This window comes from Simochromis diagramma, unplaced genomic scaffold (genome assembly GCF_900408965.1).
Source record: "Simochromis diagramma unplaced genomic scaffold, fSimDia1.1 OVJJ01000176.1, whole genome shotgun sequence".
NCBI classification, from domain to species: Eukaryota; Metazoa; Chordata; class Actinopteri; order Cichliformes; family Cichlidae; genus Simochromis; species Simochromis diagramma.
The window spans coordinates 2,153,018-2,171,159 of NW_024386892.1; the positions used below are offsets into that span (position 1 = coordinate 2,153,018).

At 43.8% G+C, this 18,142-nt stretch overlaps 1 protein-coding gene across 1 annotated transcript in view; it reads right to left on the reverse strand.

Moving 5' to 3' along the window:
* Nucleotides 1-1,297: 1,297 nt before the first annotated feature.
* Nucleotides 1,298-18,142, reverse strand: part of pdzd8 (PDZ domain containing 8) — a 38,247-nt gene continuing 21,402 nt past the window's right edge. Inside the window, exons 4-5 of the mRNA XM_040033864.1 lie at nucleotides 5,453-5,615; nucleotides 1,298-5,353 (exon numbers count right to left, since the gene is read on the reverse strand). Of these exons, the coding sequence (XP_039889798.1) occupies nucleotides 3,009-5,353; nucleotides 5,453-5,615 (2,508 nt within the window). The 3' untranslated portion in view covers nucleotides 1,298-3,008. The remainder of the gene's footprint in view (nucleotides 5,354-5,452; nucleotides 5,616-18,142) is intronic.

Below are 18,142 nucleotides of genomic sequence, written 5' to 3' on the forward strand. Positions count from 1 at the left end.
CACAGGTTAGTCTTATTCTGTACGTCTGTGAAGGAACGTCTCTTTCAGACAGCAAAAAAGGCCATAAACAACTGTATTACACAACTTTGGCTCTTTGCAGACATCAGCACAGACAGCATGCTAACGGTAAGCTAGCCAAGACTGAAGTGAATGCAGGCTGCAGCATTCACAGCCCAAACTTCAACACAAAGAGCAGTGATGAGTAGTCAGTCTCTGTTTCTAAAGCACAGTCACTGTTGTAATCTTTAAAGTCTCTGTGCGGGTTTTGCTTTGTGTTCATGCCTAAATACTGAGACAGACACGCGTGTCCTCGTTAGGATAGGGATTTGTGTTAGTGTGTGGGCCTGCAGCCTACAGGTTTATAGTGTTAACTGGTAATTATGTAAGAATGTGTTTCAGGTCATTTTACAGAGAAATGCAAAAGTAATGTAACAAGTAGTGTAACAAATGACGTGCTCCTGGGAGTAATTAAGTAACAAATGCTTTTTGGCAATGGTGGTCACTCCCAATGTGGAGCCAACGAGAGCCCGATGAGAATCGAAAGGAAAGTTCGACAAGCGATATTGAGAATGGAACGGCTTTAAAACAGCCTTTCACACTGCCATTGGTCCCGATTGGTAAATGTAGCTTAGCTCTTCCTAAAACACCCTCTTATATGTTCCCTTTCTTTGACCTCACGCTGAGCCAACAGTAGAACAATCGATCTGAAACTGAGCACTTAGAGCAACGTAAAGGCTGAGGTTTTGATGCACATAAATACATACATGCACTTTTCCTACTGTGTGGCAATTTTAGCACAGAAGTCAAACTGTACAACGTTGTCATCATACATATTCACACTGGTCTTTGCATGTAGCGTCATAGGTGCACCTCTCATGAAAACAGGCCCAACTGAGCAGCTTTCCCATCCATAGATGGTCCTGGTTTCTGTGGGAAATATGGTGTTGGCTTTACGCCACTACGTTTCCAAATTCAATCTGAATACTCCGTGCTAGTAGTGTCATAGCTAACGTTTGGTTTTGGCCTTCCAAGTGGAATTTCTTGAGAGTAAAATAAAGCTTTTTGTGACGCTGAGTTCACTACAAAGGCTGAACGATGGTGTGCCGGTCATCATGTGAAGACTTGCATCAAAGTTACTGAAATAAGCCCCGAGTTTCTCCCGACGCATTAATCAATAAGTGTTGGTTCGAAATAACTTGGGCACAGAGAAAGCGTTTTGAACGTCTGTGTGAATGAAACTGGTAGTAAAGAGCGTTTTTTAGCGCTCAAGCAGAGAAGCAACAACACGATGAACCAATGGGAGTTCATGTGATTTTGTTTATTTAGCGTATGTACAATAAAGCTTCATCACACGAGGCTTTCTCAAAAAACAACATCCGTCATACATACACACAAAAAAAACACACCATCTCAATCTGCTCAAAGCAGTGGGCGGAGCTTTTACTCACTGTGGAGTTTCCACGGTGAGGGCTGTGAGTGGGGGCAGAAGCGTGTGAGTATGAGTTCAGTGGACGAAGAAAAGCAGCAGCAGCGCTTCATAAAACAAATATTGCACAAAGATCAAAAGACAGCTATAGCAACCAGTGTGTCAATATCCACAGCACATAAGCAACAGATTAACCACAGCAGACGGGAACATTTCTGATCTTGTTGGATCTTCAGTGGGTAACACTGGAGTGTGAAGAGCGGATTGTAGGCTCGTCTATGCAGATCTTCACTCGTGGCTTTTGAATAGGTCAGCTTCACTGACTTCACCCATTCACACCTGCTCTCCACTGACAAAGTGACGTTCAACCAGAAGCCACAAGGACACAGAGCGAGTCACAGGTGAACATCAGAGACTAACTGCTGTCAGCAAAGATGAGACATTCTCATAGTCACAGCAATGAAGAGGTTTGCCTTTACACCTGCTGCTCTTGTACTTCATTCACTGCACTTACACATGAAGTCTATTTAACAACAAAAGGCTTCTTCTATTCGAGCGTTTCATACAGTACATCTCCTTCTATAGCATCACATGACATGTCACAAGGACTGTGTTCAGGGTTAAGGGCAGATTTCCCCAACACGCAGATGTCTTCTTGTTCTCAGCAGCTGTAAACAGTGAATGAAGATCATGGCCCTTTGGGAGCTATAGCTGTTTTTTGACACAGTCAAACAGACTTAATGCTCAGCATTTTAAAGGACGGAGGGAGGGAGGGTGGTGCCAAACAGCTGTGTACAGACACGTGGAAAAGAACAGACATTCGTTTGGAAACAACTTAAAGGCAAACAATCAGGATTAAACCAGGTGTGGATTGAAAACACAGGTGCTAAAGCGGTTTCAACATCACACAGGCTCCCGGCTCACATTCAGAGATCATGTCTCTCTCACACTTACCAACAACGTGCCACAGAACCGCTGTACACACCGGAGGAATGTTCAACGAAATATAACATTTACAGAAATATTCATAACTCGATGGGATCATCTTGCACCCAGGGACATTTAAAGAACAATAAAATAAAAACAACAGATTGTCTGAATACAGACCAACCAATCAAAACACTGAGGAAAACAATATATAAACGACACATGTGCAGAAGTGAAACCCCAACGATCGCTGTGATAACTCATTCAAACATTTTACAAAAGAAAAATCAGGACTGCTCGCAGGATCCTTCAGCCAACAAAATACAAACCCTCGTTGCTCTTCATGTTTCATAATTGTTCTCCAAAATAAAGGTAAGACAGCAACCTGCATTAAATGCATACAGTGACATTCTCAGGTCGCAGGAAACCAAAGGGATCAACGTGTAGCTGGCGTTCGATAACTCACGTGCAACTTTCATTCTTCCCTTTAAAAACCTCACGCATGGAAATCAGTAGATCAATAGCGGCTTTACCGTACGGTCCTTGTAAGGAACGGCCTTGAAACTATTTTCATTTTGACATGAAAAAGGAAACAAACACAAATTACAGGTGACGCTCGACGCCCACATCCCCGTATTTTAAATGCAGTCTTATTTTAGTGCAGAGCCTCCACACAGATCTGCTCTTCGGTAATGTCGTCCAGCAGCGGCACATCTACGGGGCTGCACATGTCGCTGTCGTAGACCTCTGTCCCCAGGAGCGCCTCTTCCTCCAGACCTTCTTCTTTGCCCTTAAAGCCTCGCTGCTCTGAAGGAGAAGTGCTTTCCACCGACTCCAAGTCCTCGATCCCTGCGCGGTAGTGAATCATGAGCAGGGTGAGGGCCTGGAGTCTCTCCCCTGACTTGGCCAGGGCAGTGCTGATAAGGGCCTTGCGGCGTGCATCTGTGGCTTCCCTCTCCTCTAGCAGAAGGGTGTTATTGTGCTCCAGCTCCTGGTCAATTTCCTGTTGCAGTTTGTCCAGCATCAACTCCAACTTCTGGGAGCGCTCGTCTGTGGGCAGCCCCCGGTAAAGGTCGCGACCTATCTCCTTCACAGCTATGAACACACTGTCGTCCAGCCCGCCCTCCTTACGTACCAGTTTACTGCTCCCACCGCTTCCAGCTGGCTGCTTTGAGGGGCTGGCACCACTAGTGTACGTTTCAGTATCGCTGCTTTCATTGTCAGATGTGTTGGGGGTATGTTTAGGCGAGGGCTCCACCGCTCCCGGCACCACGTCGGCTACCTGTTCGGTAAACCGAGCCTTGGGCACCTGGCGAAGGTTAAGCAGACGGGAGCTGGTGTTGATAATGTGGCGAGTTAGACCCGTGGTGGCGCGGTTTATGGTGGATTTGGCTTCGAGGTCAGCTCCACGGCGTTCGGCTGTGGCCACACAAAAAGGATTTTCAGTGAGGCACTTCTCCTGGCACTTTTTGTGGCAAACATAGGCGCAGACCATGCACTGAGAGGCTGCCTTGGTCCAAACCTTTTTCTTGCAGTACTCACACCAGGTGGGGTTCTGGAACTGTGTGTCCTGGAAGTTATGACGGACCTCCTGCAACTGCAGAGCGCTGTAGGTCAAGTCCTCGCGTGGCGCTGCAGGGACGGGCTCCCTCTCCCTCAGCTCCTCCTCCTGAACACTGCCCTCTGTTTCTCTTTCCACCAGCCCAACTGGATAGTCCAGCTCCCCCTCAGCTAAGTAACAGAAGTTTAAAGTAACATCTCCATAACACAGCTTCTCATTGAAACCTTTGTGGGTGCTGAGACTGCGTAATGCAGTGCGACTGACGTTAGCTCTGGGCTCTGGAGCCCCCAACCTGAAGGTGCTCTGGTACTCTCCTGAAGATGTGGCCATACATTCCAGAGCTATGTGCTCCAACTGGAGGCTCACATGACCCAGGCATATCAGACTGCCCAGTTTAAAGGGATCTTTGCACCACAGGGCCACATTAAGGTATTTATGGTTGCTCTCTACCTCAAACACCACAGACGCCTTGGACCAGTGTGCCGTTTGGTTACGAAACATGGTTTCTGTGGATTCCCACAGGGAGTGGTCCTCTACACTGTCCCGTGTACTGGAGGAGCTCTCCGATGCTTTGTCCTTTGCTTGATCGGCCTTGCTGCTGCTGGTCACAGTTGATGGAAGTACCTCCTCACTCGTGTCCGTTGCCTTGCTGGACTGTTTCGCCTCCGTTTGTTTGACGCATGCCTTCTCGGTGGCAGACTTGTCCTCACCGGGTCCAGCGCGCTGAACCTTCTCTGGAGACTTTTCTGAAGCACTGGTCGTCTTAGTAATGGAAGGAGCAGCGGTGACATTAGCAGCTGCAGAATCCACACTTTCCAAAAGGCTCGTCTCGGAGGATGCCGACGTCAACCTTATCTGCGGTCGTGGTGGAACTGGAGGGCGGGAAGGGGGAGGTGGGGGAGGGACAGTAGGGCGTTGCAGAACCTCCCCTGGATCACTACTGGTCTTTTGTGGGGAGGGCTTTGGTGATTCTTTGGGCTGGGGCTTTAGTGGTGACTGGAGACCCACCAGGTTTAACTTGCGGTTGAGGATGGGTGATATAGTACCAAGAGGCTTAGAAGCCAGGTTGGCTACAGTCCTTTTGGGGCTTTGGTTTACTGTAAGTAAGAAATCCTCCTTGGTCTCACTGATAATTGTGGCACTGCTATTTTGCCCAGCAGTGCCACCGCTAGACTTGGATTCCACAATCAACTCTTCAAACTCAGAGTCTACGTCTTTGCTGTCAGACAGGTCAGAAAGGGTGCTGATGGGGGCTGGCTCTTCCTCATAACCTGCTTGCTGGGACATGAAACCAATTTCTTCAAGTCCTTCCTGCAGAGCTGCCGGGTTTCCCAAAGAGGGAGTCTGATGACGTACTGGTCTCTCGTAAAGTACCAACACCTTTTCTCCGGCCTGCTTTAACAGTTTTGGTACCTGAACCGAGGACGTCACTTTAACACCTGTTAACGAGAAAAGAAGAATGAGATCATGCAAGTTTCAAATTAGAAGTGCAAAGAAACGAACGTTTCATGTTAGAAAGTTACACAAACACCTCGGACCTCCAATTTCAATGAGACGATCACCCTTTTGCAGCTCTGCCAAAGCTGCTGGGGAGTTGGGCAAAACTGTCTCGATGCAAACATGCACTGCATCGCCCTCACTGGCAGTGACGTGCCTGAACGTCATCCCCACACTGCCACATGTCCCCTTGATAATCTCCGTCTGATGCAAGAGAGAAAGAAGAAAAAAAAAGCACAATTAAGACTACGACCGACTAGTGGTTAAAAGTCACAAACGTTTACAAATGTATGATCCTTTAACTTTGTATAGTAATGCAGTGTGAGAGAGGTTTAATCTAATCATACGCTGTTTTGGAAGAAAGTGTAAATAATTAGGTCTGAGAAATAAAAAATATTGCAAAAATGAATTAGTTTGTTTTTTGAAGCTCCTTCCAATGAGTCCGAGTTAGCAGGTTACTGTGTTTGAAACGGTCACAAACAGCGTCTTGAATAATCCGACCCCATCTTTGAGACCTGATGGGCACCTAAACCGAGCACTGTTGAGCACAGCAGGTGCCCCCGCGTGTTTTAAGATCAGGTTTAAAACTTTCCTTTTTGCTACAGCATATAGTTAGGGCTGGATCTCTGAAGCTTAGGCTGCTGGGGGATTCCCATGATGCACTGGGTGTTTCTTCTTCATTCATTTTGAATCAATCTTTTTGTTCAACCCACTAAATTAAAGCTGAAAGTCTGCACTTCAACTGCACCCTAGTTGTTTTATTGAAACTTGATTGTGGTAATGTACAGAACCGATGGTAGAAAAAGCTGATATTTTGTGACCTAACTGGATGTTCCAGGTAGAAAGAACAGGTGGAAAACACATGAAGAGACCCATGTCTGGTTTACAGAGAACAATAAAGGGGGGCTGACACGATGTGAGCAGACTGAGACAAACGACTGTAATTTCCCTGCTGTGGATTTGTTACAGTTCTGCTGGAAGGCAGTGAGTGAGTTGGTGCTGTCCATGAATAAGCATCTGATCTATATAGTCTGCACAGGTGGTTAAGGTGCACATGAAGTCAAACATCACATTATATACTGTTTATAAAAACTGATCCATTCTCTTTTATCTCAAATGTTTCTTACTTATTTTAAAATGTCTCATTATACGGGATAAGTAAGTTTGACATTTTAAACCTCTCCATTTTCATTCATCACACAACTGCGGGAAGCAGAGTCAGCACTGATGCTTCCCAGCACCAACCAGCAGACCGTACTGCAGGAGTCAGCATGGCCCCCTGCCTGGGTGGGTGTCCTCCAAGTACTCTGCTTCCCCTCAGCTACACTAACTGGTGTTTCTAAATGATCTACAACATACAGTGTGTTTAAACAGAATAAAGAGCGACAGCGTGTAGCTGTGAGTGTGTGCGTATTTGCCTGCACCATTGTGTCGCACATTGATAAAATCTGGAGCAGGACTCCAGTCATGCATGGGGCTGGGAATAATTCAGCTCAGTGTGAGAGTCTTCATTGTGCTCTGCTGCCATTAATGGGCTCACTGGTTTCCTTTCTCGTCTGCCTCACAAACAGCGTCACCACTTGCTTCCTGTGTGTGTAGTTGTATTACTGATATGTTGGGTACAATAGAGTTCCATTTGGGGAGAAAAAGAGGTTCCCGGCGAAGTGAATCGTGGAGAAGGGTAAGTAGTGGACACGATCTGGTCTCCAGGAAATGAAGGTAAGTTAATGTAATGTTCTCTGAAATGATTAAAAAAAGATTGAGTGTGTGTCTCAAGATTTAATCTGATCTGGCCATGTTGAAGACTATAACACTGCAGAGTCAACAGGTTGCTGCAGGCCAAAATGAAGACGTTAACCCAGCACATCCTACAGGCACCTACTGCATAACACATGATCAAAAATGCACTAAGTGTGCAACTGTCATGCTCATGCTAATGAGAATTACAAAACGATTCAACGACTGATGTTTATATGAATACAGGCTTGTTTACTTTTGGTTTTCTACACTCTTATGAAGAGTGTGTTTTAATAAACACATTACCAGCTGTGCAAAGTTATAAAACTGGTCTGTAGATACAAATGCAGAAATGGATTGGAAAAACACAAATATCAGCCGCTGTGAATCTCATTTGTTGATAGGCTGATGGGTGAAATGGACACTGCAGAGACATCAGAACTGAAATGGTTACTGATTGTGGTTTGGCAGGTCAATTATGCCTAAAGTCTTCCGTATTTTCCACACTATAAGGCGCACTTAAAATCCTTTAATTTTCTCGAAAATTGACAGTGCTCCTTATGTATGAATTCTGGTTGTGCTTTGAGGTAGGAGCCAAAAAGGGTGTAGTTTGTGTGTGTGAGCACCCGTGTGTACAGCTGTGAGCATGGACGCGCTTGTTTTTAAAAGGTTCCTTCATGTAATGATCTGCTAGAGGGTGTGGGGGGGGCCACAGCCCCATCCTCCAGGGCATGAAGCAGGTATGGAGGAGATCAAGACTCCAGACATCCAGAGGCCCTCAGAACACAAGGCTCCTACCTCAAAGCACACTGTGCGCTGTCGAACAATACGAGGTTAGTCATTAATATACTGCAACAACATGGGAATAGAGCAGCTGTGATAGAATACAGCATTAATGAATCAATGGTACAGAAGTGGAGGAAGCAAGAAGAATGAGTTGAATAAAGTTTGACTGGTAGTGACTATGGTAGTTGTAATGTGCGTCTATGAATGATAAAATAATTTCACTTAATTTAGACAACATTTATATATCACTAAGGTATTAACTAACAACTCTGCAAACACAGTGGCTGACTGTTTTATTTATTATCTGCTGCATGATACACTGGCATATGGCGGGGAGGGGGCAGGACTTCAGGTTCTGAAAGGTGAGAGTAGGTGATGAGGAGCAGCCTTGTAGCTGTGTGTATACAGCTGCTGTACCAATGCCTACAATAGATTTGCAGAGGAGAACACAAGTCCATCCTGCTCAAGTGCAAATAGACACACACACACACACACACACACACACACACACACACCCCAATATATGCGCAGTCACAGTCACTCATATGCGCCCAATTATATGGCAGCACAAAGGCCCAGTGCTAATATTAGCTTGTTTTCAAGACATAAATCTGCAGTTTCATTTGTTTAAAAAACAAAACCCTCCTAAACCTGTTCTATTAGTTTGTATTTAAATACAGTGACCAAGTGTAGAAGGAGAAATTGAATATATGAACATAAGAGTAAGTTTACTGCAAAGTCAGCCACATTTAAAATGTGAAGGATTCATGGTCTTATAAACATGGTTCACATGGAAGTCAAACTTGGGAACCTCTAGCCCAGGGGCGTCCAACTCCAGGCCTCGAGGGCCGGAGTCCTGCAGGTTTTAGATGTGTCCTTGATCCAACACAGCTGATTTGAATGGCTAAATCACCTCAACATGTCCTGAAGTTCTCCAGACGCCTGGTAATGAACTAATCATTTTATTTAGGTGTCGTGACCCAGGGTGAGATCTAAAACCTGCAGGACACCGGCCCTTCAGGCCTGGAGTTGCCACCCCTGCTCTAGTCCATATTTGGCATAGATATTCCCACACAACATCTAAGGCACGTTGCTGTGTCCATCAGTGTACGATGTCCCAACTTACATGCTAAGTTGGGACATCTTAGGGGGACCTGACTGCTCTATGAACCTGATGCATAATAAAAACACACAGTCAAGAGCTCAAATCAGCAGAGCTGAAGCCCAGCAGACACCTGCCAGTTACAGACGCAGTGTCAACATGCTCAAATATCCAGCCCAAAGCCTTTTTAACTGTCTCTTAGAATTACCCAGATGTGGACTAGACCTGAGTGATATGATAAAATATTTCAGATGGGGATATTAAAACGTCTGTTGTTTCATATTACACCAGTGGTTTTTTTGCTAGGCCCCCTTTGTTTTACAAGAAAATCTTTGCCTGCTCCCTGCCCGTCCCTGATTTGAACCGGGGGAACAAACTAGGGCTGGGCGATATGACCCAAAATTCTCAGTATTTTTTAGCTGAGATATACGATATATATCTTGATATTTTTTTAAAGCCATAAAGTAAGAACAAAAAGAGAGTTCTTAGTCAAAGCTGTTTTATTAACATACAGCATAGATGTACATGAAAAAAACTACTCAAAAATAAATTATGAGCATTTATTAAATAATAATGCTCCATAAATAAAAGAAAACTATGTTGTTTTTGTGCATAACAAAAAGCTCACAACTGTGCAGTCAAAATGTAAACAAAGACGCTGTGCGTAATAAGCTTCTACTCTACGTAATTCAGCTTCTACTGCGTGACTGACAGCCTGGAGTTTGAAATCCACTTCGTAACCACGTCTCTGAACAGGTGCCATTTATGGTCCTTATACACACACAATACGCTAATATTACGTGAAGCACAGTACGTATCACTCCGCGAGGCTCCTCGGTAGCCGTTAGTGATGGGATTTCCGGCTCTTTTTAGAGAACCGGCTCTTTCGGCTCTGAACCGGCTCTTCAGGTTGTTTTGTTGCTTTAATTAATTTATTATTAACAATAATATAAAATTATGCACAAAAGGAATTACTAATGTAAAAAAAAAAAAAAAAAAAAAAAAAGTGGTTTATTTATATATGTTTATATATAAATATATGCGGTGGCCCCTAGAGACAAAACACGTACAAACTCCAAAACACATTTCTAGCATTTCTAGCATAAGTGATGAAGGTAGCTCTGAACTTCCAAAACAGAGCTGCCTAGATCTCTTAAATTACACAATTGAAAGCATGAAAGCATATGTATATTGTTTGTGTATTTATACACAAGCTTTCATATATAGTCAAATAAAAATAAAAAAATAAAAAAATCATTTACCTGTTACTACCACACACAAAATCCGGTCGTTGGTACTTCCTGGCTTGTGTAGCCACTAGGTAACAAAAGCTCAACACTGCCCCCTAGCATCCTGGAGCACTTCTGTTGTGTTTTGTATGTGTTTTGGAGTTTTTATGTGCTTCGGAGTTTGTACGTGCTTTGTCTGTAGGGGCCACCGTAAATTTTATTTATTCACTCCACATAAAATGTAATAAATAAATCATATAATACAAAAAACAACTATTCACATTTCAACTTTTAACTATTTAAATTTTCAGCTTTTTCCTTTTAAACAAATTTAAAGTGAAACAACACAAAACACTGCAAACAACACAATTAAATATAAATTATAATATGAAAACAAAAAGAAGATGCACATTCTCTGTCATATGGACCTGCATGAATAAACTTTCTGAATCATTTGTCATCTGCAACTGAAAATAGTTGTGGATGATTACTATACCTTTCTAATGTGACGTTGTTGTCCCTGGCTCTCTTTCTCTCCCTCCCCCTCCCGCTCTGTTCCTGTGCTACTGAGTGTAACTAACGCCCCTCCCCCCTCTGCCCAGCGTAAAGCACACGGCTCGCGTGCGGAGTGAAGCGGGAAAAAGTGGAGAGAGAGGGTGAGAGAAAGAAAAAACAAAAAACCCACAGCTCGCGATAAGGAGCCGGCTCGCGTCGTTCACGTCAAAGATCCGGCTCTAAGAGCCGTTTCGTTCGCGACCGACCCATCACTAGTAGCCGTAATGCTCTGACAATCCATCGAGCGGTGTAGCTCCGTAGCTTAGCAAAGTTGTACTACAACATTTTTGACAGATTGCTGAGCGCCGTGTTCCACATTAAATCGGTTCGCGGTCATCAAACACAACCAGTGCAAAATCATACAAAAGGCACACCGTCAACTTTTGAGAGAATGAAAGGATTCCAGGATGTGCAGATGGTGTTAGCGTGGTCAGCTCGTTAACACGGTTAGCTCGTTAACACGTTGACGCCGTCCAGCCCCACGCACGGGGCGATGCGCAGTAACTCGTTAACGGAGATTAGCCGTGTCCATCTTGTCGCTGCCTGCAGGTGAAGTGATGGGGGAGGAGGGAGGTTCAGTGAAGGAGAGGCGAGGCCGAGTAACGTTGCGTAAAGACAAAAGTGGACGCAAGAGAGGCAAACCTGCGGCTCCACAACTATAATTATAACGTAACATAGACTATATCGATATAAAGGATATTGTCACATCTTATATCTCGTATAAAAATATATCGATATTTTTAAAAACTCGATATATCGCCCAGCCCTAGAACAAACTGTCAGGATCAGCCTGATATTATTTGTATCCCACAGTAACTTTACTGTATGGGGAGCTAACACCTCCAAAATGTCAGGAGTAGTTAGTCATTATAAGAAGTTGTTTGTGAACTAAAAATCAAGACTGTGGGATCCTGTTGGTCCGTGGTTTGGAGAGCCCAGCGCTGCTCCCGATGCAGGGGAAGCTAATTCTGTCGGGGAGACCTACCTTGGCACTTGTGCAGGTGAAGCCAAATGCAGGATATGCTTCATCATATGTTCTAGTGTTTGGCTGGGTTTGGAAACATATTTGGCGATGCTTCATTTCTGCTTTGCTTTTTTTCTTTTCTTCTTCATACCGTGCCTCACAGTTACACTTCAGCTCTATAAATATAGAGTTGGGTGCATTGGTCAAACACTCTGCTCCAGGTATACAACAGCCAACCGAAAACACTTCACACAGGTAAATTTACTTCATTCGTTTAATGAGTACAAGCCACACAACCCTGTACTACCCTAACAATGCAACTCAGACTGGAGACACCACAGTCATCGTCTGCAGGCCAGTTTCCTGACAACATACAGGAGCAGTAATGAAAGCCAGAGTCACTGCATCAGACGCACCGTCATCGTTTCTGTGTCGTCTTTACTTTTCAAGAGAAAACATTGACGCCCTCAGTAAGTCACTGCTCAGTATCGAAGCAGGCAGGTCGAGTCACTCACTGGACCAGAACACAACACTTGCTTAAGTCGCAAAAATTCTACTTAAAAACAAGCAATGCATTACAAATATCAATGGGCCAATTAGCCTGTCGCTTGAGGGCAGAGATGCTGGTGTAAGGGCTGAAGTAACCTTAGCTCTCAGTACAATTTGAAGCATCCATCCATGTAAATTGTTGATTTCAATAAAATTCTTGACAATTACAGGGTGAACAAAGTTCAATAAAAAGTAATATATGGATGCTTTCTCCTCTGACTTCTGATAGAAGGTATCTTCTGTAAATCTCAGAGTTTAATTGCTGTGCAGAGGTAGTTGCTCTGAGGGCTGAGCAGCAGTGTCTAAACTAACCTTGTTAACATCGACTAAGACAACAAGTAGCTCCCGGTTTCTCGTCTCTGAGCAGGAAAGACAAACAAAGAACATCACAACCCTCAGCTGGATACATGTAAATGGAGCAATTCACCATCTATTCTAGCAAATCCTGCCTCTTTTATCTACACTGCCACAGAGAACAAATGAAAGGTTAATATGTTCAAATGGCAGCTTTCACTGCTTTAAAGTCGTCTCCTTTACCTGCAGGACAGAAACCCAGACAAGTCTTACTTTGATCTATGAATAAAACACTCACTTTGATAAGACATCTATTACACAATGGTGTATATCATAGGCCTCCTGCAACAAAGAGTCCATACAAATAAATTGGTTTTATTTTTAAAAAAAGGCTACATTTTAAATTACAAAAGAGTAAAATGAAAACATGCTATGAGAGTAGGTTTCCATGCTTAGATATTTCCTTTTTCCCTACAAAAGTATTTATATTTAGCTCACTAAATGTTATATGGATAAAATTAGAGAGCCCAAACTATAGAATAACTATATCCTCAAATATAGGGAGGCCGTAGCTCAGGTGGTAGAGCGGATCACCTACTCACATCTTCGATCCCAGGCTCCTCCAGTCTACATGCCAAATATCCTTGGGAAAGATACTAACCCCATGTTGCTCTCCGATGCGTCCATCGGAGCGTGAATGCGAGTGAATGTTAGATAGAAGCACCTTAGATAAAGTGCTTGTGTGAATGGGTACAATTGGGTGGATGCACGAGTTGTATAAAGCGCTTTGACAGTAGAAAGCGTTATATAAGAACCAGTCCATTTCAAAGGTTCATGCAAAGCAAAGCCCCTACATGCAGCCCATTCAAAGGGTGGCCCAGGAGCAACGTCTGCCTGTGGCCCTGGCAGAAACAGCATAGTGCAGACGCAACACACCTAGTAGCCTAGCAATATTCAACCCACAGTGCACCATCTACTACACACAGATCGATGCTGATGGTTTCTAAAGATCACAAGTTACAAAGGCACCACAGTGACAAACAGCTTCCTGCAAAAGAGTTTCCCTGCATCTGCAACCAGAGGTGCACTACCACGGCGAGGTCATGTGCAGCTCAGACAGCGCGTCCCGCTGTGTTTGCGAAGAAGATCCAGCGTTTGTCAGAGTCTGAAACAGTGAAAGGCTGCATGCTGGCCATGGTGGATGAGGGGATAAATGATGAAGATATATAAGTGAGCGTGACGTCTGCTATTAAAGACAGTTCAAATATTCACAGGGTTAAAACTGTGGCGTCAGACGTGTTTGAAATGCTGATAGATAACCTGAAGAAAACTGATGTAAAGTCTGTAGCAGTAGACGAGTCCACAGACACAACTGATAACGCACAGTTGTGTCGTGTTTTTCATGGCTTACTGCCGTTAGCGGGACACACAACTGGCGAGATAATGTTTGAGAAAATTTCAGCTTTTTCGAGGACAGAGGTCTGGATATGAAGTATGCTTGTGACGGATGGAGCTCCACCCATGGCAGTGAAGTGAGCAGTTTGGCAGCACCGTGGTTGGTGCTGATAACCTTACACTGCACTGTGCATCAGACGGCGTTGTGTAAGTAAGCACGGAGCTCAAAACAGGCAGCGTGATTGGTTAAGGCGGAGCCTCCAGCACCACTTATTCCGCATGCTGCTCTCAGAAACGTCTGCTGACCTGCTACTGCACAATGATGTCAGGTGGTGTCCAAAGGCTGGAGCGTTTCTGTGACCTCAAAGAGGAGATCGCAACTTTCCTCTGCAACAGCAGGCAAAAAAAAACAGAAACACGCTTCAATCGCATACAACAGCTTCATGGCCAGTGTCGGCTTTCTGAGCGACACATTCAAACACCTGAATGACCCCCTCAGCAGAAGGGGACTTATCGGTCAGAGCAAAGGAAGCGGTCCTTCCACTGACGAGGGGAAGTTCATTCTCGAACTTGTAGCCATGGCACAGGATCTTCGCACTAACGGACCAGTAAAGTTCTGGACTGATGTCAATACACACCAGCGTCTTAACGTTAAGAATGTAGCCGTCATCATCCTCAGTGTGTTTGGGTCAGCGTGCACATGTGAATCGAACTTTTCACTCAATGAAAAGCAGCTCTCGTTGCTCACCGACTGATAACACGCTTCACCGCTGCCTTCGGATTGCCAAAACCAACCAAAACACAACCAACCAAAAACCAAAACACAACAAACCAAAACACAACCAACCAAAACACAACCAACCAAAACAAAACAAAACAAAACCCCCCAAAAACTGTCAGTTGTCGCATTAATGATGTCCGGGTAACTGTAGCCTAGATATCAACATATGAACTGAAGCCATGCCTAATTACAAGTACAAAGCTGTGCTCTCAGCGTGCAGCCGTAAATGTTGCATTCATGTGTGTTACTGCTGTGGGTTTGTGCACTGATAGGGTTCATTGGTCTTTTTAATTCTGCTGAATGCACTTTAACAAGATATCTATTTTATTTTGAAAGGGAATTATCAAAATGTTTGTTTTTTATTTCAAATATGAAGAAAAAAGTGCCAGCACTGCCACAGACCTTTACTATTGAAGAAATTCCCACAAGGAGTTGCTGCTTTGGGCTGTCAGACTCTCTTTGAGATTTAACCTCTGCATTAAGTGTCATTTATATTGTGCAAATTCATAAGGATACTCAAAAGCTAAAAATCATTTGCTGATCCACTTTGAATATACAAAGAAGTCTGAAAATTCAATCCAAAATAAAACAGAAAACCTGAATGGAGTCATGCAAACACTAAAGTGAAGGACGATATTTATAAGGATCTAGAAGAAGAAACAGCTGGTTGCAGACATAATGGATAAGTTAGACTGAGGCAGCACCTCCTGTCGCCTAGCTGAACGTCTCTTTGGTCTCCAGCATGTCTGGGAGGGTGTGTGTGAGATGGAGATGTGGGGGTTGAGCAAATCCTTTTCCTTGTCAGTGCACTGCTTGGTAATTTAATCTAATACCACATGTCAGATCGTTTTGTGTATGGTTATAGGGTACAAGTCGCTGCGAGGCAAGTACGCAGCAATTCCCTGCCACATCAAATTAGCAGCCCCGATGGTGACGAAGGTGGAGTGGGCTGAGGACCAGGCTGCATGGCCAATAGCTGCTCAGGTGTTTACGTGGGTACCTATTAGGATTTTTAACTGTGACGCATATTCTGTAGTACGTGTTCTCAGACACAGTCACACAGGCAAGTGGTAGGTTACAGTCGAAGGACGACTGAACATACTCTCTCTAAGATAAGGGCCTTACATGAACCCGTGGGGACTTTTTTAAAGGGTTAGCTGATGCACCAAGAGGTGCTTAGATGAAACTGGATTGTTTTTCAAAGCATTTGTATGTATGTACATTTAGTGAGACTATTTCGTTTAACCTCCTAGGACCTGGCGTCCACATATGTGGACATCACATTTTGGGTTATTTAGACCAAAGGGCCTGATATCCACTTACGAGGACATTATCCTGCTACTGGTCTATTGAAATTTTAAACAAAGATCCTCATATGTGGCTCTCATTTTTCTTAGAAACAAAAATCGGGTTTAAAAAATAAATAAATAAAATCTGGTAATTCTTTGTTTTTACATTCATCGGGTCCCAATCAGCCCAAATATCAAAGAGAAATAAAAATGCTGCTGTGGACGAGTTCAGGTCTTAGGAGGTTAATGGTGTATGTGAAATTGTGCGTGTGTGCACGTACATATGTATGCTATGCAAATTTACACAACCCTCTGTGCAGAACACATACTGGGTGTGCATGTGCACAGAACCTCAGCTACCACTGTGCACATGTTATAGTGTTTGTATCCTTCTGCTGCTGTGCCTGAGCTGTGGTAACGCACACATTTCCCAATAAAGTCTCATCTTCAATCCTTAAATACACTGAACTCACACATGGTCAGCATTGGAAACAAAGCTGCATTCAGAGTTAAAATAATGTATCACCTGATTCTGATTCAGCTTCTATGCTGAAGGTGGTTCTTTTATCCGCTCATGATTGACTGAGTCCACTCAGCGTATCAACCAACCCCACAACCTAAACAAACTGCTGTTTTGCACATATATGGTGTTGACAGAGTATTGGGTAGATATTAATTTTTCTCCAGTCTTATGTGATCGCTGTAAACTTTAGTGATATGCATGTGCCGGGCGCCTCGATATGAATTTTCAAGTTGCCGTATTTTTCATAGGAAGCCAGTTTCAAAAGCTTAAAGAACAAAGCAGTTGTTATGGAGACAGGGGGAAACAAAAAGGTGTTTTGCCTAATTTGCACTTGTATGGAGAGAAACAGTGGTGTGGTCGCCCACGCAGTTTCTTTTTGTAGCACAGTCTTTGTCCTGGCATTGAAAAATAATGATCTATCAAGACTGCTACATCATGCTAGTTGAATAAATGACAACAAAATTCAAACCTACTCTGGCTCAGAAAGGATTAAGACACCACTTCCCTCATTATCAAACTGGCATTTCAGTCCTTCCTTTCCTTTAAGCGCTGATGCTCGGTGCTGCCACTGAACCGCTCTCCTCGGTCTGCTTCAAACGACTGCTCAAATGTCATTTTGCTCCTTGCATCTGCGAGGGCCAATCTGACCGACTGGCCACGTAACATTTACTGGTCATGTTTTTGCATTTGCACATTTTCTCACTTTCTGTCCACGAGCAAAAAAAAGGGAACAATCCTTAGTGTCCCTCGCTGCCGGCCCTCTGAAAACAGCTACTTAAAGCCACAAACAGTGATTTGGGGAGGAAGAGCACAATAAATATGTTAGTTTTATCTGGGGCTGCTGCATAAATGCACCCTACATAATATCATTTTTGGTAAGAAGTAGAAACCATAAATATACTTACCATCGCTCTAAATAACACTTACACAGCAGAGGAAAAACAGACTAGCCTACGTCACAGCAGCTGACATGTCTTTGTCGATTCCATACATCAACCCTCCGGACGGTTTGCAGTTATACCAACATGAAGTGTGGTATAGGTTACACGGCGGTCTAAACTAATGGTCACCAGGTTTTGCAGAAACCTGCAGATGCACATATGCACAGGTAAAACCAGCCGTGTCCTGATATTTGGGCCGTGTCGTTTTAAACACTTGCTGTTTCTCCTCGGTGAGCCAACCACTTAAAGCCAAATCTATGACATTTATGCAATTACATGGCAGGAAGGGAAAATGTCCCAACAGATAAATCCTTTTTTCCTACGTCATCAATTTACAGGCTTCAGATCCAAAAGGAGACCAAACTATTCATTCAGACAACATCTTTATCACATGTCAAATTCTGTATTTGGTGTTTGTGGTGAGAAACACCTGCTAGGACATGAATTATCTGTAGTGACGGCTGCCAGTTTTAAGAGTCATGACCACTAACAGCTCATTTCTTTGCTATTGAAAGACCTCCAGGATCAGAACAAAATCATTGTAAAGAGTAATATCAACACGTCTGTAATATGGCTGCGGCTCTTT